Raw genomic sequence first — 25509 nt, 5'->3', positions numbered from 1 at the left:
CAAGACCCCTCCCTTCTGTCTTTCAGATGACTCCCACAAATGTTTATGGAAGACCCAACATGTGCCCCATACAGTGCCAGCTAGGGACACAGTGATTAAAAGGCCAGACAGACCCACTCTCTGCCTTCCAAGAGTTTGCAGTCCAGTGTGGACTGACATTTCCTGGCAGTACCCACCTCAACCCATCCCTTCTGCCACTGAGCATTCCAAGCTTGTAATAGCATTGCTTCTGCATGCAAAGCCCCACTTCTGGGTACCTCCCCAGAAGCAGTTATAAGAGGAAATCGAGACCTGGAGGCTAAGCAAGTTGCTCAAGGTCACACAGTAACAGAAACAGGGCTGGCTAACTGGTGGTCAACTTTGATATAATTATTGGCAACCCTGCCCTGCACGTAATGCAATTAGCTTATAGATATGGTAGCCATATAATTTATCATCCATACCAGGACACTTTGACAGTGAATGGGCCTGCCAGGACAAGTGTAAACCAGGGTTGCACCAGACACACTAGGACAGGTGGTCATCCTATTTACAGAAAACTACCCTGGCGTAGGTCATGACCAAGGTCAAATGCAGAGAGGAGGCTGGGTAAATGGAACTCAGGTTCAGCATGACTTTCTTTTGGCCTGGAACTTCATACTGTTGGGACATGTCCCTAGTTAGCAATAACAAGTCAGTCATTATGGTCTTGATTTATGACACTTCATCTTTGCCAACCACTGTGCCACCTAAGTAGAGGAATTTGAAGGCTATGAAGCTTGAACTCCCAGCTCTCACTCAGCTGGAAGAGTGCAGATATACTCCAGCAGACCACTGCTGCCACTGGCCTTCTCCTCCCAAAAGACTCTACTCAGAAATGTTCCAGAGAAAAGAATGCTCCCATACCCTCCCTAACCTGTACCTCCTCCTCAGCTCTATAGGCTCTCTTCAGCCACTACCACCACCCCCTGCTCCCCATTATAGGACTGCTGACCCTGTTTAGACTCCTTTCCTTGCACCCCAGGACCCTCTTCTTTCTCCATTCATGCTCCAGTTTTCTGAAGCATGAGAAACATGTGGAAAGTCTTTGAAGGAAGGGTGCTCACAGGACCATGGAAGCCCGCAAGGGAAAGTACCTTGACCGTGTACTCCTAACAATAATCACATATTCCTAAATAACCAGTATGTGGTCTGACAAGGAAACATGTATTTACGGAAAGAATGGAACTGAGTTATAAGTTGAGGTTGTCTTACAAAATCTAGAATGTGGCTTTAGACTTTCAGATGCAATGAAGCAGAACAGCAAAGTGGCTGAGAGCTTGGGCTTATTCTTAGGCCTGCTTCCTAAGTCATCTTTGTGACATTGAGAATGTCTTTAAAACTCAGCTTTATCACACATTAAAAGGGGCAAAAAGAGTCCCTACCTCACAAGGCTGTAGGGAGGATTAAAGGAGATGGTGTATATAGTACTTTCACAACAGAGCTTCCCAGAGAGTAGTTATTTTTTAGATGGGACCTTCTTACCTTAGGTCGGCAGTTCAAATCCACCAGTGGCTCCTTGGAAACCCTGGGGCAGTTCTACTCTGTCCTACACGGTCACTATGAGTCAGAATCGACTTGATGGCAACAGGTTTTTCTCTCACCTTGAATCTCCAAAGAGGTTATGGATTTTTTTTTTTTTTTAACTAAAAGTTTTAGAAGGTGCCCACAAGAGCGGGAGTGTTGTGCTTTCTTCATTGGCTAAATGAGTATTTTGGTTCCTTTGCAGGGGTCTCGGAAGCTTCTAGAACTCGTCAGGTACCACATTGTCCCATTTACTCAGGTTGGTCTCACTTTTCCTGCCTTTAGTTTCCCTTCTTTCAAGATATTGGGGCTGGTCTTAAATTCCAATATTTTTGTGCTAGAAGAAGTATGATGATTGTACTTTATCTGTGGATCTAAACCCTCAACCTTGAATAATGAGTCTGTTATTGAAGGAATCTTCAAAGCCACAAAAACTTGTGACATCAACGCACCCATTATTTATTTCATGACCTTGACGGTTATTATTTTTTTTTTTCTGATGTAGACTAAGAAATCAGGAATCTCTATGCTGTTCTCAATGTCCCTGTCTATTCTCATTTCAGCTTGAAGTGGCCACTCTCATTTCAACCCCTCACATTAGAAGCATGGCCAACCAGATCATACAGTTTAACACAACCAACAATGTAAGTGAAAAATCTACTACAAGTTTGGGGGTTTTTTAGTATCATTACTCATATGCATTTTTGATCTGATTATGACTACTCATCAAGATATCCTGCCTCTACACTAACACACAGGCTTAAAATCTTTATGATTATTTCATTCTTTAATTCTTTCAGCAAATGTTGGCTGAGCAATTGCCATGTGTGAGATTCTGGGCTAGGTTCCACAGAAAATGCAATGAAAAAGTAGGCTTACATCCCAGTAGGGAAATCAGACTTTAAACAACTAATTAGGTGAGCAGTAAGTTATTTTATTACAATTTTAGTAAGTGCCACTAACAAGAAGTTTAGGGGCTATGAGAACATATAACATGAGGAGTCTGAGGTAGACGGAAGGTCAAAAGTGCTCAGTGAGGAAGTGACATTTTGGCCAAGTTTTGAAGGTTGTATAGGAAAGAACTTGGGCCAGAAATGAGTAGAAAGGAGTTCTAGGCAGAAGGAAGAGCATGTACAAAGGCCCTGAGGTGGGAGGGAATGTGACTTATTTAAGAAACTCAAAGAAGGCTAGGTTATTCAACTAAGGAAACTCTGGGTCTGTAATATCAACAAAATTCTAATAGCGTAGAACTTATATCTCCTGTTGATTCACTGTTGATGATGACAAGGATGATCACTCATTCTTTCAACAAATACCCATTGAGTGCCTACTATGTGCCAGGCACTGGTCTATAGAACTCAGACAGAAGTCCCTGGCTGCACAGAACTTTCATTCTAGTAAATAGGAGATAAACAATAAAAAGTTAAATAAGTAAAATATGTTGTGCATTAAAGAGTGATAAGCAATAAGGAGAAAGACGATAAAATAGGGAAGCGGAATCGAAAGTGTCAGGGTAGGGGTGGGGCTGACATTTTAGATGAAATACCCACGAAATCTTCATGGAGAAGAAAAGGTTTGAGCAAAGACCTGAAGGAAATGAGGGAACAGGCTGTGTGAATACCTGGGGAAAGTGCATTTCAGAGGCAGGGAACAGCAAGTGCAAAGGCACAGAGGGAGGAACATGCCTGACCTGTGGAAGGAATAACAAGGTCAGTGTGGCTGGAACAGAGTGAGCAAAAGGAAGAATGCTTGGTACTATGGACTGAATTGTGCCCCCCAAAAAAGTGATGAAATCCTAACCGCTGTACCTACAAATATGACTTTTCAGAAATAGGGTTTTGTTTTTGTTGTTGTTGTATTTGGAAATAGGGGGTTTTCTTTTGTTATATCATACCAGAGTAGGGTGGGTCCTATACCTAACCACTTCTGAGTTATAAAAAGAGCAGAATAGACACAGAGACACACTCAGAGGGAAAATGCCATTTGAAGGCGACACACACGGTAGATGCTTCTACAAGCCCAGGAACTCCAAGAATGCCAACTATTAGAAGCTGAAATAGACAAAGAAGGACCTCCCCTGTCTTAGTTATATAGTGCTACTATAACAGAAATATTACTTATAATATTGTCATAATATTTTTTTTTTAACAGCAGTAGTTTTTTGGGTTTATAACAGAAACCACAAGTGCGTGGCTTCAACAAATAGAAGTTTATTCTTTCACAGTCTAGTAGGCTTCAAGTCCAAATTCAGGGTGTCGGCCCTAGGGGAAGGCTTTCTCTCTCTCTGTCGGCTCTGGAGGAAGGTCCTTGTCATCAATCTTCCCCTGGTCTACGAGCTTCCTTCACTAGAACACAAGCAGAAACTTGTCTGTGTTCATTCACTGATATACTCTCAGCTCCTAATTCAAGGTCAATAAATATTTTAGAATGAATGAATCCTCATTTCACCCCAGCCTAGCATCCGTGAGGACCATTTCTGCGAGTATCACTTCTGTGATGACATCCTTGCCTGACGTAATAGCATCCTAGAGCTGCCACAACAAAATGCCATAAGTTGGGTGGCTTAAAACAACAGAAGTTTATTCTCTCACAGTTCTGGAGGCTGTAAGTGTGAAATTAGGGTATCAGCAGGACCACCCTCTCTCCAGAAGCTCTAGAGGAAGACCTTTCCTTGTGTCTTCCTGTTTCTGGTAGGCCCAGGCATTCCTCAGCTTGTGGCAGCATCATTCCAATCTCTGTCTCCCTTTTCACATGGCTGTCTTCCCACTGTGTGTCTTCTCCTTTTATGAGGACACCAGTCATATTGGATTAGAGCCCACCCTACTCCAGTATGACCTCACGTCAACTTAACTAATTACATCTGCAAAGACCCTACTTCCAAATTCTTACTCACATGTACTGGGAGTTAGGATTTGAACATACCTTTTAGGGGACATAAATCAGCCCATAACACCTGGTGTCAGTCAAGAGCTCACTAAACAGTCATACTTCCCTGTCAATCAAGCCCACCTAACAGCAGCCCCCACCCAATTAAGTGAGTAATTTAGTGCAGTCACCACCATTCAGACCTGCCTGGTGCTCCCGCAGTACAGTACAAAACATGTCACTGCTTCTTTCCAGGGACAGATTCTTGCAAATGGTGTGGCAATGGAAGAAATTGAGGTTGCTGCCAAAAATGGCCGAATTTACACCCTGAATGGAGTTCTCATTCCTCCCTCCATCATCCCAATCCTGCCTCACCGATGTGATGAAACTAAGAGAGAAATGAAACTGGTAAGACAACTAGGAAAATAAACAAAAGCAGTTAAGCAGCCAGCCCCTCAGAGCAGACAACCAACGCTCCACTCCTCACAACTCTGAAGAGGCTGACAGGGAGCGCTTTAGCCACAGGGGCCTTGTTCTTAGGAGTTTCTGTTTTTATGAAGAGATAGGTGGGCCTGAGATCATACCTCACAAACTGTGAACCAGGGTTCCTTGGAGAATTTCCACAGTATTAGATGCTGCCCAGGGCTCCAGGATCAGATGGAGGTTATCTTCCCCCACGGGACTTAGGATCAGTCTCCTACCTCTTCCTTTCCCTGTCCCTGTCACCTGGGACTAACTGCTGCAGGCCCATAGCTTTTATTGTCTCTAAAAGGGACTTTCAATAGAGTTTCTCTCAAGCAGATGATCTGGTCAGCTGATCAACCATCTTTCCATAGTTGTTTTCAAATACCGAATTTTCTGTTTTCCTGTGAGCTTGTGCACTCTCTAATGGCCTTTCCTGTTTCCATAGCAACTTTGTGGCTCAGCCAGTTTTAATCAGTGCACCTCAAATTTCAGCCCTGCTGTACTTGCCATCTTTTGGTTCCCGTGGAAGCCATAACCTTAAAGTTGTAGCAATAATAGGTCTGGGTCTTTCTTTTCAGGACACTTCAACAGTATCTTGATTGTTCTCACAGTATCCTTAGAACAAGGACATTGAACAAGGAATAAAAAAAACAAAACCATTGCCGTTGATTCTGACTTATGGTGAGCTTGTGTGTTAGAGTAGAAATGTGCTCCATAGGGTTCTCTTGGCTGTAATCTTTACAGAAGCAGATTGCCAGGCCATTCTTCTGTGAAGCCACTGAGTGCGTTAAACCATCAACCTTTAGGCTGTACCACACAGAGATATCTGAACAAGAAATAATGGCCCCATTTTACAGATTTTATTTTTTGTAGATCCCTCTTCTTGTCATAAAGACTAGAAATAGCTGGTTAAGCACCTGGTATAGGACTGTGGCTAGTTTCTTTGATTCTAGATTTCTTAATATAATGATTCTGATGTATTTTGATGTAATGTATGTAATGACGCTGATATATTTTAGCCCGTTGCGGATGGTACTAGTTCTTCATGCCTGTCAGATACCATCTGGGGCGTGTGATTCAATCCTGAACACCCCCTTTTTAAAAAAAATTAATGTTTATTGTGCTTTAAGTGAAAGTTTCGTTTACAAATCAAGTCAGTCTCTCATACAAAAATTTATATATACCTTGCTATATACTCCTATTGCTCTCCCCCTAATGAGACAGCATGCTCCTTCCCTCTACTCTCCATTTTCAAGTGCATTCGGTCAGTTTCTGGCCCCCTCTGCCCTCTCATCTCCCCTCCAGACAGGAGATGCCAACATAGTCCTATGTGTCTACTTGATCCAAGAAGCTCATTCTTCACCAGTATCATTTTCTATCCCATAGTCCAGTCCAATCTCTTCCTGAAGAGTTGGCTATGGGAATGGCTCCTGTCTTTGGCTAACAGAAGGTCTGGGGACCATGACTTCCAGGGTCCTTCTAATCTCAGTCAGACCATTAAGTCTGGTTCTTTTATGAGAATTTGGGGTCTGCATCCCACTGCTCTCCTGCTCCCTCAGGGGTTCTCTGTTGTGTTCCCTGTCAGGGCAGTCATCAGTTACAGCTGGACACCATCTAGTTCTTCTGGGCTCAGGCTTTTGGAGTCTCTGGTTTATGTGGCCCTTTCTGTCTCTTAGGCTCATAATTACCTTGTGTCCTTGGTGTTCTTCATTCTCCTTTGATCCAGGTGGGTTGAGACCAATTGATGCATCTTAGACGGCTGCTTGCTAGTGTTTAAGACCCCAGAAGCCACTCTTCAACGTGGGATGCAGAATGTTTTCTTAATAGATTTTATTATGCCAATGGACTTAGATGTCACCTGAAACCATAGTCCCCAAACCCCTGCCCCTGTTACATTTGCCTTCAAAGCGTTCATTTTATTCAGGAAACTTCTTTGCTTTTGGTTCAGTCCAGTTGTGCTGACCTCTCCTGTATTGTGTGTTGTCTTTCCCTCTACCTAAAATAATACTTATCTACTATCTAATTAGTGAAAATCCCTCTCCCTCCCTCCTCCCCTCCCTGCTGTCATAACCATCAAAGAATATTTTCTTCTCTGTTTAAACTATTTCTCCACTGAACACCCCTTTTCAAGAGAAGCAGAAACACAAGTCACTTTCCCAGCCAGTCCCTGGCAGTAACTTGTTTTGAAAGCAAGCATTTGACACATGAATCACCTGGCATAACCCAGGGTGAGGATCAGAACAGACCAGATGGGAACAGTCATATCTCCTACCCCAAAGATAAAAATATTAGGGGAAAAAATTGCCTCCGCATAAGAGAAAGGGACTAAAAAAAAAAAAAAAAAAGAGAGAAAGGGACTAGGAGTCAATAATTAGATGTGTTCTTCAGAGCTCTCCCCTAAGCAGCTCCGTTTAAATTCAGGGAAAGAAGTTTGTAGAGGAACAAGAGCAGCCCGAACGGCCTGCCTTTTTGCAACCTTGTTCTGATTCAGGTTGTTCAAGCTTATTGTCCATCTCCCCAAAGGACACAATCAAGATATGACTTTGAGCTGCAGTGAAAAAAAGACCAGGAAAAGGATTTCCCAATAGTTGTCTTAGAAGCGAGCTTTTTTTTCCCCCTCTTAATTTCTTTAGGCTTAAAGTCAAATCTATTTGCTCTGCATGGCTTAGGATGGTTTTGGTTGAGTCTGTTGCCCTAGGGAGGTCCCTGGGTGGTACAGTTTGTATTCAAATACTAACCTAAAGGTTGGCAGTTTGAACCCATCCAGCAGAGCTGCAAAAGACCAACCTGGCAACGTGCTTCTGTAAAGATTACAGCCAAGAAAACCCTATGGAGCAGTTCTACTCTGTACACATGGGGTCACCAGGAGTCGGAATCAACTCCATGGTAACAGGTTAATTACCTTAGTGGAGCTCCTGTCACAGGGAGGGTAGCATCTGGCCAATGACAGGGAGTCCCCCTGCCCCTCTTACAGGGATACCTACACTGATCTACTGTCTTTCCTTCCAGGGCACCTGTGTGAGCTGTTCTGTGGTGTATTGGAGCATCTGTCCAGCTAATTCTGAGCCCACAGTAAGTGTGACAGCTTCAAAAACTACAGATCATCCAAGCACCACCACTGGGGTGGTTTCTCATCCTTTCTACCTTCTCTCTTTAAAAGATATTAATTTCATCTCCTGAAGTCTTCTTAAAACCAAATAATGAAAAAAAAAAGTCTGCCTTGAGCATTATGCTCTTTTAAGGTCTATATTTTTTTTTTTTTTTTTTATAGGGCCAAAGTGACAACAGCAAGTCAAAAGATTAGAAAGGAACCTTAGGAGCAGTGAGTTTATGTTAATGTTAGAAAAGGAGGGTGAGAATGGTTGCAGAACTCAAAGAACGTAACCAATGGCACTGAATTGTACATGTAGAAACTGTTGAATTGGTATATGTTCTGCTGTGTAGATTCTCAACAAAAAAAAGTAAATAATGATAAATGATAAAATAAATTATATAAAAAATACAAGATACTAATTTCAACTGGGGTAAGATAAGATTACCTCTTAGTCTGCTATTTGAGGAGATGGTAGAAAGAGAACCCTCGGGCCTGTGTTTGAACCCTTGCTCACTGACCATAGGCAACTTGCTTAACATTTTGACTCTAATTTTCTTCATCTGTAAATAATAGTGATAATAGGATTAGCATAGATAAAAACCCAAGCATGATACATATATCAAGGAGCCACTCAGGAAAAGTTCCCTCTCTACTTTTCCCTCCTAAATAAAATTTAATGTTTGCATTGCTCTTCCCAGCCATTATTCTGGAGAGAAATGCAAGAAAGATCAGAAAATGGCAATAAGACCATCAAAAACTGTTCAAGTTTCATTGAATCATATGTTTATTGAAGATTAACTATATAGTACACATAGTATGTGATTCTGGAAACATAAAGATGAATAAGATATATTTTGTTTTATTGTTTTTACCTTGAGAAGCTCTAATCTAAGAAGGAAAACACATAGTGGCACAACAGTCTATAATTCATATGCCGAGTACTCCAACAGTGGCAAAGCAAACTGCTCTAAGGTAAAATTGATGAGAGAAATTTCTGGCAATAAGTTCATCATAAGAAAGACTCTTTCAACAGGAAGATTCATTCATCACTAGAATGGATCAATAAGGAACATGATGAGTTATCTAATGCAATTCTATTCTGAATTATTTAATAAAGCAAAATGTTCAAAAAGGAGCAGGTGTCCAAAGAGTTGTTTTGCTTAATGAAGCCATCATCCCCAAGCATCCTTCACAAGGTGCTGTCGATCAGGGCATATGGAGGGAGAGGGAAGAGGTCATGGCTTTGGCCAGCACTACCGTGCAGTGATTGCTGTGCCAGCCACCATTCTGAACATTTTATGCAACAACTCTATGAGACAGGAATTATTATCATCATAACCATTTTGTAATTGGGGAACTAAGGCAAGGAAACATAAAATACCCTGCACAAACAAGGTCACACAGCTGATATGGGGCAGAATCATGACATGGCTACAGGCAGTCTGACTTCAGAGCCTGTGCATTTAACCACCATCTTAGATCACCTCCCAGCCCAGGTGTCCTAGTTTACTAAGGTTTCTGTAACAAAATACCACAAAGTGGGTGGCTTTAAAGAACAGAAATTTCCTTTCTCACAGTCCTAGGGACTAGCAGTCTAGAATCAGGATGTCAATAGGGCTGTGTTTTCTCTCTGTGATGGCTCTAGGGGAAGATACTGCCCTGTCTCCTTAAGCTTCCATAGCCCTAGAAGTCTCTTGGCATTCCTTGGCTTGGAGATGTATCGTCACATGGCGTCTTCCCCATGTGTGTCTATTTCCCTGTCTGTCCTCATCTAGAACATCACTCAGAAGGGACTAGGATTAAGACACACTGTTCCTGTATGACTTCCGTGATGATATCTTCAAAGAACACCCATTTCCCCAAATACAGTCACATTCATAGGTACAGGGGTTAGGACTTCAACATATCTTTTGAGGGGGACACAATTCAATCCATAACACCAAGGAAAAAGAGAGAAAAAAAGTTGAAAGGACACACAGACATATGAAAAAAAAAAAATGAATAGGAGCCAAAAAAGACCTGTTACGGATTGAATTGTGTCCCCCCAAAATATGTATCCACTTGGCTAGGCCATGATTCCCATTGTGTGATCGTCCACCATTTTGTCATGTCATGTCATTTTCCTCTGTGTTGTAAATCCTACCTCTCTGATGTCAATGAGGCAGGATCAGAGGTAGTTATGTTAATGAGGCAGGACTCAATCTACAAGATTAGGTTGTATTTTGAGTCAATCTCTTTTGAGATATAAAAGAGAGAACCGAACAGAGAGACAAGGGGACCTCCTACTACCAAGAAAGTAGTGCCAGGAACAGAATGTGTTCTTCAGACCTGAAGTTGCTGCACTGAGAAACTTCTAGACCAGGGGAAGATTGATGATGAGGACCTTCCCCCAGAACCAACAGAGAAGGAAAGCTTTCCTCTGGAGCTGGCACCCTGAATTTGGACTTCTAGCCTCCTAGGCTGTGGGAGAATAAATTTCTCTTTGTTAAAGTCATCCACTTGTGGTATATCTGTTACAGCAGCACTAGACAACTAAAACAAGACCCCAAAATTGCCACTCCTGGGCTCCCGTGGTCCACACCTTGGCAAATTAACCTGAGACCTAAGGAGAAGGCTGGGATGTTTCTTCCAGTCTGTTGATTCCCCCATCTGATCCATGAACACTTGGCCCTCTGTCTCTAGGATGACAATAGAAGGAAATCTCAAATTTCTGGCCTCATTAGATAGAGCAGCTCAGACATTCTATGGCTTTAAAACAAAAAAAAATTTTTTTTAACCATAGTAAGAGTTCCAAAACTTAAAAAAATATATTGGCTGCCGATAGGGTTGTTCATCTGGATCCTTCTCCTCCTAGGAAAGGCATGCACAATGGACCAGCAACCTTGACACCTTATTGATTTAAAAACACTAGATTGTTTAGTTGGAACACTTAACTCAGTCACTTTAGCTTTTCTCTATCTTGTCTTCCCTCCCATTGAGAGTGAGAATGCACTCCCCTCTACAAGTGAAATCTCCATTTTTATGAAGTCAGTAGTCAATGGCTTTATGCACCAACCACTAAGGCCAGAGAGGAAGAAATTGAAGATTATGACCAACTTCTGCAATCTGAAATTGATCAAACATGCAATTAGGATGCATAGATAATTACTGGTGATTGGAATGGGAAAGTTGGATACAAAGAACAAGGATCAGTAGTTGGAAAATATGGCCTTGGTAACAGAAAGGATGCTGGAGATTGAATGATAGAATTTTGTAAGACCAACAACTTTTTCCTTGCAAATATCTTTTTTCACCAACATGAACAGTGACTATACATGCAGACCTCACCAGATGGAACACACAGAAAGCAAATTGACTACATCTGTGGCAAGAGACGTTGGAAAAGCTCAATATCATCAGTCAGAACAAGGCTAAGAGTTGACTGCAGAACAGACCATCAATTGCTCATATGCAAGTTCAAGCTGAAACTGAAGAAAATCAGAACAAGCCTTTGAGAACCAAAACACGACCTTGAGTATATCCCACCTGAATTTATTTAGAGACCATCTCAAGAACAGATTTGATGTGTCACACACTAATGACCAAAGACCAGACGAGTTGTAGAATGACATCAAGGACATCATACATGAATAAAGCAAGAGGTCATTAAAAAGACAGGAAAGAAAGAAAAGACCAAAATGGATGTCAGAAGAGACTGAAACTTGCCCTTGAACATCAAGTAGCTAAAGCAAAAGGAAGAAATGAAGAAGTCAAAGAGCGGAGCAGAAGATTTCAAAGGGCAGTTCCAGAAGACAAAGTAAAGTATTATAATGACTTGTGCAAAGACCTGGAGATAGAAAGTCAAAAGGGAAGAACACGCTTGGCATTTCTCAAGCTGAAAGAACTAAAGAAAAAAATTTGAACCTCTAGTTGCAATATTGAAGGATTCTAAGGGGAAAACATTAAATGATGCAGGAAGCATCAAAAGAAGATGGAAGGAATACACAGAGTCAGTATACCAAAAAGAATTGGTGGATGTTCAACCATTTCAGGAGGTAGCATATGATCAGGAACTGATGGTACTGAAGGCATTGGCAAAAAACAAAGCTCCAGGAATTGACAGAAAACCAACTGAAGTGTTTCAACAAACAGCTGCAGTGCTAGAAGTGCTTACCCATCTATGCCAAGAAATTTGGAAGACAGCTACCTGGCTGTCAAGGATTGAATTATGTCCTCCAAAAAATGTGTGTATCAACTTGGTTAGGCCATGATTCCCAGTACTGTATGATTGTCCTCCATTTTGTGATTGTACTTTTATGCTGAGAGGATTAGGGTGGGATTGTAACACCACCCTCACTCAAGCCACCTCCCTGATCCAAGGTAAAGGGAGTTTCCCTGGGGTGTGTCTTGCACCACCTTCTATCTCTCAAGAGATAAAAGGAAAGGGAAGCAGAGAGTTGGGGACCTCATACCACCAAGAATGCAGCATGAGGAGCAGAGTGCATCCTTTGGACACGGGGTCCCTGCACCTGAGTAGCTCCTCAGTCAGGGGAAGATTGAAGACAAGAACCTTCCTCCAGAGCCAACAGAGAGAAAGAGCCTTCCCCTGGAGCTGACACCCTGAATTTGGACTTTGAACCTACTAGACCGTGAAAAAATAGATTTCTCCTTGTTAAAGACATACACTTGTGGTATTTCTGTTAAAGCAGTACTAGATGACTAAGACCTGGCCAACCGACTGGAAGAGGTCCATATTTATGCCTATTCCTAAGAAAGGTGATCCAACCCAATGTGGAAATTATCAAACAGTATCATTCATATTACACACAAGTAAAATTTTGCTGAAAATCATTCAAAAGCGGCTGAAGCAGTATATCTACAGGGAACTGCAGGAATTCAAGCAGGATTCAGAAGAGGGCATGTAACCAGGGATATCATTGCTGATGTCAAATGGATCCCGGTTGAAAGCAGAGAGTACCAGAAGGATGTTTACCTATGCAAAGGCATTTGACCTTCTGGATCATAACAAATTATGAATAACATTGCAAAGAATCGGAGTTCCCAAATATTTAATTGTGCTCATGCAGAACCAGTACATATATCAAAAGGCAGTTGTTCAAACAGAACAAGGGAATACTGCATGGTTTAAAGTCAGGAAAGGTGTGTGAGGGTTGTAGCCTTTCACCATACTTATTCAATCAGTATGCTGAGCAAATAATCTGAGAAGCTGAACTATATGAAGAAGAATGTCGCATCAGGATTGGAGGAAGACTCATTAACAACCTGTGTCATGCAGATGATACAACCTTGCTTGCTGAAAGAGAAGAGAATTCGAAGCACTTATTGATGAAGATCAAAGACTGCAGTCTTCAGTATGGATTACATCTCAACATAAAAAAAAAATCCTCACAATTGGACCAATAAGCAACATCATGATAAACAGAGAAAAGACTGAAGTTGTCAAGGATTTCATTTATTTGGATCCACAATTGACACTCATGGAACCAGCAGTCAGGAAATCAAAAGATGCGTTGCATTGGGCAAATCTGCTGCAAAGGACCTCTTTAAAGTGTTGGAAAGCAAAGATATTACCTTGAAGACTAAGGTATGCCTGACTCAAGCCATGGTGTTTTCGATCACCTCATATGCATGCGAAGGCTGGACAATGAATAAGGAAGACCAAAGATGAATTGATGAACTGTGGTGTTGGAAAAGAATATTGAATATACAATGGGCTGCCAAAAGAATGAACAAATCTGTCTTCGAAGAAGTGCAACCAGAATGCTCCTTGGAAGCAAGGATGGTAAGACTACATCTCACTTACTTTGGACATATTGTCAAAAGGGATCAATCCCTGGAGAGGGGCATCATGCTTCATAGAGGGTCAGTGCAAAAGAGGAAGACCCTCAACAAGATGGATTGACACAGAGGCTGCAACAATGGGCTCAAACATAACAACGACTATGAGGATATCGCGGGATTGGGCAAGTGTTTCCTTCTGTTGTACATAGGGTTGCTATGAGTCAGAATCGTCTCTACGGCACCTAACAACAAGTCAACAGTTGCACAGACATTGCTAGGTCTGGAGGGTTCTTTTGAGGGTTCCTCTAGAGTATTTGGAAAACAGATGACCTGCCCTTAAGCACTCAAACACAATCCCAACCGAACCGTCTGCCATCAGTCGATTCCAACTCACAGCAACCCTATAGGACAAAGTAGAACTGCCTACTGGGTTCCCAAGGCTGTAAATCTGAATGGAAGCAGACTGCCACATCTTTCTCCCTTGGAGAGGCTGCTGGGTTGGAACCACCAACCCCGTTTTGGTTAGCAGCTGAATGCTTTAACCACTGCACCACCAGGTCTCCCTCAAGCACTCACAGCCCCACAATTTATTGATTTCTTCCTAACAGTCTCTGACAGCTCAGCCTGTGTCCCACTCCACCACAATCCAAGGGCAGATGATAGCTGGCCTCAGGTATGTCAAGAGCTCTCAAGGTGGAAGGGAGGTATATTTTTGAACCTCCAGATGATACGAGTAGCACCAATTAGTGGAAGTTAGAAGGAGGCCAATTTTAGCTTATTATAGGAGCATTTCAAAAGTGTCTGAAAAAATAGCAAGCTTCTTTCCTCAGTGACTTCAGAAGTCCTTTTTATACCTAAGATTTGGGAGTTTTCTAGCCTGTGATGTTCTCATTGCTCCCCCTTTGAGCAAAAGCCTAAGAAGAAGGGGTAAGCTTGACATAAACATTTATTTAACATGTAGTTTGAGCCAGGAACTAAATTCTTATGACAAAACTTGACTTTGGCATTATTGTCCCATTTGGCAAATTAGGCAGCTGATCCCCACAGAGACGAAGTGACTTGCCTGCAGTCCTAAAGTTAGTAGGTGGAGAGGTCCGTTCTCTGGACCTGCCACTTAAACAGCAGTATTCCTTAGAAAAATGATTCAACCTGTCTGGGCCTTAGTTTCCTTTCCTCAAAAGGGAGATAAAAACATCCACATGGAGTGGTTTAGAGCTTGATAAACTCACGTGCAATGTGTCCAGTCCATAGGAAGTTCTCAGTATAAACGGGCGTTATAAATAATTAGGAGTAGGGATCAGGGGTTAGAGGATGAAAGGAGGCATTTAAATTTTTCCTTGCTCCTAAGAGCAAAACTCAAGATTATTGCTATTTTATTTGGTTGAGCATTCCATAAATTAACCAGTTGCCACTGAGTCAGCTCCGACTCATGGCAACCCAATGTGTGCCCAAGTAGAACTGTGTTCCACCAGGTTTCAGTGGCTGATTTTTCAGAAGGAGATGGCTAGGCCTTTCTTCCAAGGCACCTCCAACCTTTCAGTTAGCACCCAAGTACATTAACCATTTGCATCACCCAGAGACTCCTTCTATAAACCAGGGATAGACTTTTTACTGACTCCAAAATTTTTATATAGGAGGAACTGAGGGTTGGTAATTGATTGGATGGGGAGGCAAGGCCACGTTCGGGGTGAACAGGAAAGTGTGCTCTGATTGATTAGAGATGTCTGCCACCATCTGGGAGGAGGCATAAAGATACATGTGCCATGTATTGTGCAATCCATACTGCATTCTACAGACAAGGAAGCAGAGGTGTAAAAAGGGGCAATAACTTATTCAAAGGCCACTGGCAGAACAAGCTTTGACCTGGACACAGGCGTGCTGCCCTGGTCAGAGCTCCTTCCTGACATCCATGGTAAAATGGAAAGTCTATTGTATGTAGAAGCTGGAACCTTGCCCAGAGGATCTTGAAGTACAAACTCCAAATGCTCTTTCTCCTTGGCTTTCTTCCAGGCACTGTTCACACACAAATGTGTCTACTCCAGCAGAACAAGGAGCCTGAAGAGTGGCTGTGCCAGATACTGCAATGCCACTGTGAAGGTGAGGAGTGTGGGTGGTCAGGCCACAAGGACCAGTCAGAAGCCAACAGGGCCGGGCTGCTCCAGGAGCCACACTCTTAGGCCCCAGGGGCCTGCACTGTCACAGGTTAGCTGTGTGGCTTTGGCAATGTCTTCCTGCAGAGGAATCGAAGAGCAGATTCACTATATGTGGCCAGGCCACCCCCTTCCCTACCTCACAACCTCTCAAGGTCCCCTACCCCTCTTAACACGGAGCCCACACTCTTCAAGCTTTTCCAGGTAGCCCACCCTCTGCCCACCTCTCTGCCTGAATCTGAGCTTCATTCCTAATTTAGAGAATGCTCATTTGCTGTTCCTTCCCTTGGGGATGCTCTTCCAGATTTTCTTGGGGCTGATTCACAGTTCAAGGTGCCATTTAAATCCCACCTCCTCCATGAAGCCTTCCTGAACCATCCAATCCAAAGTGGTCTCCCCAGACTCCTCTCCCCACCTCTGCCCCCACCTGCAGCGCTTTTTTATGATACTTTGTTTTCCCAGAACTTTCTACCCTCTAAAATTATCTCCTTTTGGTTTATTTTAGTTATTGTCTGTTCCCCACATTGAATGTAGGTTCCATGAGTACAGGGCCTTCCTCTGTCTCGTTCACACTGTTAGAGCTGGGCTGGCACCTCTGGTAGACACTGACTAGATTTGTGTGAATGGCTGGCAGGGCACCAGCAATGCCACCAACTGCAAAAGAAAAAGACATTCTCCTAAGGAGAGGCTAAAACTCTTTATGATAATAATGAACATTAAAATAGAGGAACTGGTGCTCCGGCTGGGGTTTAAAAGGGCAACACCCTTTTGTTTCTCAGATACCCAAGTGCTGCAAAGGCTTCTACGGACCCGACTGCAATCAGTGTCCAGGAGGTTTCTCGAACCCTTGCTCAGGAAACGGACAGGTGACAAGGATGGTCCCTGATGGTCACTTTTCATGAACGCTGAAGGCTGACTTTTCTTAAGTCATGTTGAAAAGTAATTTTTAAAACTACTAAACCAAAAGGTGATACAATGCCAGTCTATATTCCCAAGCAGTAAAACAGAAAACTAGTTACAACTCATGGAGACCCCATATGTGTATGAGTAGAACTGTGCTCCACGGGGTTTTCAATAGCTGCGATCTTTCAGGCCTTTCTTTCAAGGCATCTCTGGGTGCACTCCAACCTCCCACCCTAGGCCTCAAAAAGACACAGAGCAGTTACTAACAGAACAGACCAAACCAACCCATTGCTATCGATTCGATTCTTACTCATAGCAACCCTGTAGGACAGAGTAGAACTGCCCCATAGGGTTTCCAAAGCTGTAAATTTTTATGGAAGCAGACTGCCACATCTTTCTTCTGTGGAGTGGCTGGTGGGTTCAAACCACTGACCTTTTGTAAGCACTTTAACCACTGCGCCACCAGGGCTTCTTAAAAGAACAGAAGATGTCTACAATAGAAGGAATCTTGCCCCAAGGGCGTGAAGAGACAAGAGTCTAGTGATGTTGCTTCTAGTCTCTGCTCTCTTATTGCCATGACCACAGGCAACGCAGCAAGGCTTTCTCCACCTCACTTTGCTCCCATGGGAGGTCTCTAAGATTCCTTCCAGAACTAAGGTTTTATGTTATTTAAAAAAAAAAAAAGTAGCTCTGCCCAGTGATTGTTTTTCTTTTTTCACCCATCTGTAAAACCTAATGAAATATAAAGGCCAAAAATGAACTCATTGAGCTTACAAGCCAGAGCTAGATGAACAAAAGTAAAAGTAGCTGTGATTCCTATGGGGAAATGACAGATCTGCACACTTAAGAAATTCACAACTAAAATGTGGCTCTTTCAAGGGGAAGGAAGAACTGGGGCAACCTCAAGCAGGGACACCACGCAGGTGAGGAGAAGGAGGTGAAGCTGGTGCAGATGACTGTGGCCGGTGGTCGGGAAGGCAGCCAAGCCCAACTCCACTGCATGTCAGTCAATACAAATCTAACCTTGCTGGGGCTGGGGAGTGGGAGCCCCAAATTTTCACCACTGAAGGGAGAAAACACTGTAGTTTGAAGTCACAGAGCTGAGCAAGTGAGAATCTGGAGGGAAAGTCTAGGCAATCCTGAAGGCCCATGGCTGAGCACCGACACCCCTGAAACTCTGTTTAGAGGTTCTTGGTTCACCATTACAACCCTCCTTGGATATTCCCTAGTGATTTCCCATAAAGTTCCAAGTCCTGCCTTAGGATCCCCAAACTCGTCACTGTTTTCACACCTAAAACCAGTTGCTGTTGAGTTGATTCTGATTCATGGCAACCCGATGTGTTTCAGAGTAGAACTGTGTTCCACAGGGTTTTCGGTGGCTGATTTTTCGGAAGTAGATCAGCAGGCTTTTCTTCTGAGGTGCTTCTGGGTGGACTTGAACCTCCAACCTTTGGGTTACCAGCCGAACATGTTAAATGTTTGTATCACCCAAAGGGACCTAATGCCACCATGACTCCACTTGCTACAAGGAGTCCCAAAGAGTCATTTCAAGTGCGATTGACCCTGAGTTCAAAGAAGTTAGGTCATGAAACCAAAGCATATGGCAACTCCTATGCCTGTGTGTGTTGTCCTAATGGCCCATGGGCCTGCTTTCTTCCCAGTGTGCAGATGGCCTCGGTGGCAATGGAACGTGCATTTGTGAGGATGGCTTCCAAGGCTCTCAGTGTCAGTTCTGCTCTGATCCCAATAAATACGGACCTCGATGTGACAAAAGTAAGTGGCACTTCCTTCTTCTCCTAAGCCGTGATCCCTGTTGCTCTGCTGATGGCATGGGCCTGGTGTCCTTTGACACCTTTGCTTGATACACACCATTACCATGGTGCATTTCTTTTCTTTTTGATAATATCTAATTGTGTTTTTGGTAAAAGTTTACCCAGAAGATTAGGTTCCCATTCAACAGTTTCTACACAAATTGTTCCATGGTCCCTCTGGGTGGACTCGAACTGCCAACCTTAATACAGTGCGTAACCATTTGGGTCACCCAGAGACTCCAAAATGATATCAGGGATGTAAAAGTGCCAGTTGTATAATGATCTACAGTATTTACGTTTAGTCGCTACTGGACCAATAAGCAGCATCATGATAAATGGAGAAAAGATTGAAGTTGTCAAGGATTTCATTTTACTTGGATCCACAATCAATGCCCATGAAAGCAGCAGTCAAGAAATCAAACAACGTATCCCATTGGGCAAGTCTGTCCCAAAAGACCTCTTTAAAGTGTTAAAAAGGAAATATGTCACTTTGAGGACTAAGGTGTGCCTGACCCAAGCCATGGTGTTTTCAATCACCTCATATGCATGAGAAAGCTGGATAATGAAGAAGACCGAATTGGTGCGTTTGAATTATGGTGTTGTCGAAGAACATTGAATATACCATGGGCTGCCAGAAAAACTAACAAACCTGTTCTTGGAAGAAGTACAAGAATACTCCTTAGAAGCGAGGATGGCAAGACTTTGTCTCACTTACTTTGAACGTGTTATCAGGAGGGCCCAGTCCCTGGAAAAGAACATCATGCTTGGTAAAGTAGAGGGTCAGTGAAAAAGAGGAAAACCTTAAAAATATGTATTGACATAGTGGCTGCAACAATGGGCTCAACCATAGCGATTGTGAGGATGGTACGGGACCGGGCAGTGTTTCATTCTGTTGTACACAGGGCCGCTGTGAGTCAGAGCTGACTCGACAGCACCTAACAACAACCACCACTAAATGCACTTTAAGGCCTGGGTTCGAGTACCTGCTCTGGAATTTAGCAGTAAGTTGGACAAGTTGCCTCACCTCTCTGGATCTCAGTTTTCTTATCTAGAAGATGAAGATTACAAAAGTCCCTCCCTCCTGGGGTTGATGACTGTTAATAACAATGGCACATGTTAAATGCTGGCCCGGTGCCTACAACAAAGTCAGTGCCCATTAGTTATCATTGGTTGGCTGTACCAGAGAGAGGACAAGTACTTGAGGGGTAGTTCCAGCATAGAGAAATAGTTTCTATTCATTCCAGAATGTCCTCATGAAAAGCTGAGAAATTTCTAGATGAACTCTCTAACCATAAAGTAGTTGAGAGTCGAGTTCTTTGGCCTCTTTCATACCATCACAGCCCACCATCACCCCCCCCCCCACACACACACACATACACACACATGCATCCAAGTAGCTTTGAGACAAGTTCTTCCCATCTTGGTGGGACAAGGAAGCTCGCCAAGGGCCCTCCCAAGCATACAGAGAAACACTTGAGTCCCTAAGGAAGGGGTAAGGGAGGTGATCCCTGTCCTCCATGACGTTGTGCCTCTATATGTCCCTCCTCCTTCTCTGCCAGAATGTCTGTGCGCGTATGGAACATGTGACAACAGGATAGACAGCGACGGGGCCTGCCTCGCTGGCACTTGCAGAGACGGCTCCGCTGGGAAGTTCTGCAACAAGCAGACCTCCTCCTGTGGGCCCTATGTGCAGTTCTGTCACATCCATGCAACCTGCGAATACAGCAATGGGACAGCCAGGTAGGGCACTGCCCTTAACAGCCCACAGCCACTATGCTACCTGCGGTGTTCTTTTTACCTGTATAAAGACTCAAACCATATCCCAACTCTTTGTAAACTCAGCTCTGTTCTCTCCAGTTGATGGTATGACTTTGTAGGCAAGAACCTAAACTGGGTTCAAATTGTAGCATTCCTTGTTTTGAAACTTAGCAACTGTGTGACCTTGGACAAGTTGCTTAACCTCTCTGAGTCTCACTTTCCTCCTACGTTCAATATCAATGATGTCACCTCCCTTGCAGGGCAATTGTGGAGATCAGAAAAATTGCATACAAAAGCACCCAGCACCAGAGAGCACATAATAGGTGTTCAGTCATGAAAACTATAATTATTATCATCATTCATAGGAACAAAATGAAGATTTGGTGACTAACTTTCCAATTACAAACACCAGGTGCAGTTGAATCCATTCCAGTTCATGATGACCCCACATGCTTCAGAGAACTGGGCTCCACAGGTTTTTCAATGGCTGTAATCTTATGGTAGTAGATTGCCAGGCCTTTTTTCCAAAGCACTCTGGGTGGATTTGAACCACCAACCTTTCGGTTCGTAGCTGAGCATAAACTGTTTTTACTACCTAAAAACCTTTCCAATGACAGCTTGCCTGTTAAATGTATCTTGCAGGATATTGGGTCTAAAGTCAATGGACCACCATTTGTTTCCTTAATGCTGTCAAATATATGCAGTAGCTCTGGAGGGAAAAGTATCAGATAAAATGTTCCTCTCCAGGAATATCTGGCTCGAAGGCAGTCCCCAAAACCAAACCCATTGCCGTTGAGTCAATTCCAACTCACAGAGACCCTATAGGGCAAAGTAGAGAGAACTGCCCCACGGGGTTTCCAAGGCTGTAATCTTTATTGAAGCAGACTGCCACATCTTTCTCCTTCAGAGTTGCTGGTGGGTTCTAACAAACAACATTTTGGCTAGCAACAGGACACTTTAACCACTGTGCCACCAGGGCTCCTTTGAAAGGAGTAACCATTCCAAATATCCTGGGTAATGCACAGAATGTCTAGAATTTGTGGGCTCTATTTTTACACTTTTCTTAATTTGTAATTGTATAGTCAATTGCTTACTTGGAGCCCTGGTAGCATAGTAGTTAAAGGGCTTGGCTGCTAACCACCAGCCGCTACTTGGAAACCCTGTGGGGCAATTCTGCCCTGTTCTATAAGGACACTATGAGTCGGAATCGACTCAACGGGCAATGAGTTTTATTTTGTTTGTTTCTTTCTTTGTTTTTGCTTATTTATGGTCTGTCTCTTTTTTTTTTTTTTTCTCCCCCACTAGACTGTGTCGCATGAAGCCAGAGACTATGTCTTTTTTCCCCAAAATTGTACAATGGAAATACATCTTCCAAAGCAATTAGGGTCTATGTCAGTGCATAAGGCAAAAATCAGATATACTCAAAATCACCCCTAAAAACTTTTAAATCACCCACAACGGACTGTGGATGTGGGTCTATATAAACTACATAGCTTTAGATAAGTCGGTGTTGGGATAGATCACCCTGTGTCTTCATCTGGACAACAGGTTTAATATTTGATTCTTATGGAAGTCTTCATAGACGAAAAATAATCTTGTTTTAATTTTTGTGAAGTACATATGACTGAATTTGCAGTTATGTGAGAGTATGATAGGTGCCCCCAGCACTTACCACAGGGCACTTGATAAATGTTTGTTGAACAAACAAATGAATGGCCCTGCCCTTAAAATAGTGGTAACATCCTGAGAGGAGTGTGTCTGAGAAGGTAGCAGGTCAGGAAACCATGCCAGCTCTCAGAATGAGGAACCCGAGAGTGTCCTGTCTGGAAAAAACTCTGAAGGACCAGCAATGGGGCAGGGGAGGGCTCTCACTTGACCCCCATTTTCATGTATTTTAAGAGCCGTCTCACAGAAGAGTGCCTAGAGCTGTGGTGTGCTGAGCCACAGGTAATAATTAGCATCGGGGAGGAGAGTTACAAAGAGGCAGTCTTCAGCCCACTAAGAGCAGAAAAGCTGCCATGTATTGAATTTCACAATGAGCCACGGCCCTGCTAAGTGCTCCGCATGCATTAGCTCATTTAATCTTCCCCTTAGCTTTATGAGCAGGGTAGAATTATTAGACCCATCTTCCAGATGAGGAAACAAAGTCTCCCAGAGGTTAAAGGGCTCACACACTGCTAGGACTGCTAAAAGGCAGGACCTGAATTCACATCCAGGTGTGTCCAACTCCAGATCCCAGACGTGCACCAATCTTCGTACACTATCGAGCCACCTGGCCCTCAACCAGTTCGCCCGTGTGCCTGGCCCTTTTAGGGGCAATTGGTGCTTATAGTTCTGTGGTTGATTTTGTGCCCTCCTCTTCGCAGCTGCATTTGCAAAGCAGGATACGAAGGGGATGGAACCCTCTGTTCAAAGATGGATCCCTGCGCGGGATTAACCCCAGGGGGCTGCAGCCGCAATGTGAGTGTTGGTGTTTATTTCCAAATTCCTGGTTTGTGAGGACATCCCGAGGGAAGGCATTCCAAAAGGGCTGTGTGTGATCCCTTTTCATAGGCTTGAAGCACTTGTGTTTGAAGCTTGTGGAGAACTTATTTTAAAGACGGCTGCCCAGCCCCTTCCGTGAGCCTCTTCTTGCTGATACCTACAGAGGGCGCCCCAGCTCCAGATGTGCAGGGGGCTTTGGCATCTTAAAAACACAGTGTGAAAATCAGATGAGATCAACAGTAATGAACTGCTGATTGAAACTTTACAGCTTCCAAGGGGCTTGATGTACATGACCTCATTTGCTCTTCCCACCAACCCAATGAAGTAGATATTGTTATCCCCATTTACCGATTATGAAACTTTGGTTCAGGAAGGTTAAGTGACTTGCCCTAAGTTCTGTCAGGGGATGTAGTCAGAACCCACCGTTACCTTCGCTAACACTTTCCGAACATCTTACCACCACGTCCTTGGCCCTGTTCTTGTTGTTTGTTGCCATCGAGTCAATTCCAACTCATGGCAACCCAACTGTGCAGAGTAGGACTGCACCCTATAGAATTTTCAAGGCTGTGACCTTTCGGGAGCCAACCACCAGGCTTTACTTCTGAGGCATCCTGGGTGGGTTTGAACTGCCAACCTTTTGGTTAGTAGTCTAGCACTTAACCATTTGCACCACCTTCATTCTTTACCTATAGTTTAATAATTAGTCTCCCTGCTTCCTCTCTTGCCTACCCACAGTACATTGTCCACACAACAGCCAGAGTGGCTTGCAGTGAATCAAATCATGTTTTGCCAGTGCTTAAACCCCTGCAGTAACTTCCCTGGCTCTGAGGATAAAATCCAGACTCAAACACCTTACCCCAGCCCATCAGACTCCCTTTGGGCTGGCCCCACCTACCTCAGACAGCCTTTTCTCAACAGCTTGTCTTACACCTCTCTCCCTCTCACCCTGAACTTCTCCTCCAGGTCTGATCGTCCTGAGAGTCCCTGAGAGGTGGCATCGCGGATCGGAGCTTGGGCCCTGACATTATATAGACTTGGTTCATGCCTCTTTGTAGCTGCGTAACTTTGGGCAAGTTACTTAACTTCTCTGAGCCTCCTTTCCTTATCTGTAAAATAGAGATAGTAACAGTACCTTCCACATCAGGATGCTCGTTTATACCTGCAAAACATCAAGAACAGTCCCTGGCTCCACAAGGATATGATGGTATTAGTAATAATGGCCATTAGCTGGCCAACTCCAAACACTTCTGTTCTTCCAAATCATTGAATCTTTTCCATTCATCTCAATGCCAATATGAGTTTCTAGAATGCACCTCTGGAAATCCTTTTTCCTTTTGGAGTCACATGGCTGGACCGAGGTTTCAGATGGTTTGCTTTTTCTTTTCCTCCCACAGGCAGAATGCATCAAAACTGGCATGGGGACCCACACCTGCGTGTGCCAGCAGGGATGGACCGGGAACGGGAGAGACTGCTCAGAGATCAACAACTGCCTGCTGCCCGGCGCTGGCGGCTGTCACAGCAATGCAACCTGCTTGTACGTAGGCCCAGGCCAGGTGGGTGTGCTGTGGTCAAAAGCAAGGAGGAAGGGGGCTTCCTGCAGTGGCTTTTTCCCCCTAGACACAGAGGCACTTTGGCTTGAAATTACTGCTGTTCTGTTTTGTTTTTTAAATCACCTGTAGCAATGAGAATGGGTTAACTGTCACAACAAGGGTACTATCCTTATCGCATCTTATAGAAAAGGAAGGTCCCTAGGTGGCACAAATGGTTTTCACTTGACTACTAATGTAAAGGTTGTGGTTTGAACTCACCCAGTAGTGCCACAGAAGAAAGACCTGGAGATCTGATTCTGTAAAGATTACAGACAGAAAAAAAACCCCTATGGAGCAGTTCTACGCTGTGACACATGGGATCACCATGAGTCTGAGTCAGAATGGACTCGACAGCAACTGGTTTGATTTTTTTTAAATAGAAGAGAAAACTGAGGCACAGAGAGGCTAAGTAATTTGCCTAGGTCACACAAATAACAAATCATGGTGTATGAATCCTGTGCTGGGTGACAGATAAGACAATCTGACTCTAGGGCTACCCTCGTAATCCCTACCCTGGACAGCACCTCTATTTCTGTAGCATGCTGTAGTTTATCAGTCACTTTCGTGAGCATCCACCCTCATTTCATGGAAACCAAGGTAGAGAAGGCTACTGGTTAGGAATTCATCATCTCCAGGCTCCAAGGCTAAGGTGATCAGAAAACGTGGAAGATGGGAACCAGGATTTGAAATCACTCCCATTTCTCTTGAATCTTAATACAGTTTCTCACTTATATTTTAAGGCTGAACTTTTTTTTTTAAAACCACTCAATTATTTTCTCTTCGAGAAATATATTTATGCTATAATGATAATAAAGGTTTGTGGGTTGCATAAACGGTTTGCACCCCACTTCTAGCCTAGAAGGTTGGTGGTTCGAACTCAACCAGCAGTGCTGTAAAAGAAAGGCCTAGCAAACTACTTCCGTAAAGATGATAAGCAAGAAAACCCTATGGAGCAGCTTTACTCTGTAACACATGGGGTCATCAGGAGTCAGAATCAACGTGACATCAATGAGCTATCCCTATAATGACAATCACTGTTTGGGGTAAAGCCTAACCTGGTTCACCAT

At 43.5% G+C, this 25509-nt stretch overlaps 1 protein-coding gene across 1 annotated transcript in view; it reads left to right on the top strand.

The window, feature by feature from the left end:
- STAB2 (stabilin 2) overlaps positions 1-25509 on the top strand; it is a 216585-nt gene that overhangs the window by 72389 nt on the left and 118687 nt on the right. The window contains exons 16-25 of the mRNA XM_064285120.1: positions 1748-1801; positions 2106-2186; positions 4663-4815; positions 7882-7944; positions 15758-15844; positions 16677-16763; positions 18462-18573; positions 20171-20351; positions 22736-22829; positions 24248-24406. Coding sequence (XP_064141190.1) covers positions 1748-1801; positions 2106-2186; positions 4663-4815; positions 7882-7944; positions 15758-15844; positions 16677-16763; positions 18462-18573; positions 20171-20351; positions 22736-22829; positions 24248-24406 — 1071 coding nt within the window. The remainder of the gene's footprint in view (positions 1-1747; positions 1802-2105; positions 2187-4662; positions 4816-7881; positions 7945-15757; positions 15845-16676; positions 16764-18461; positions 18574-20170; positions 20352-22735; positions 22830-24247; positions 24407-25509) is intronic.

Source organism: Loxodonta africana, chromosome 4 (assembly GCF_030014295.1).
Source record: "Loxodonta africana isolate mLoxAfr1 chromosome 4, mLoxAfr1.hap2, whole genome shotgun sequence".
NCBI classification, from domain to species: domain Eukaryota; kingdom Metazoa; phylum Chordata; class Mammalia; order Proboscidea; family Elephantidae; genus Loxodonta; species Loxodonta africana.
The sequence above is the reverse complement of the archived record's forward strand: the minus strand, read 5'-3'. Positions and strand labels throughout refer to the sequence as shown.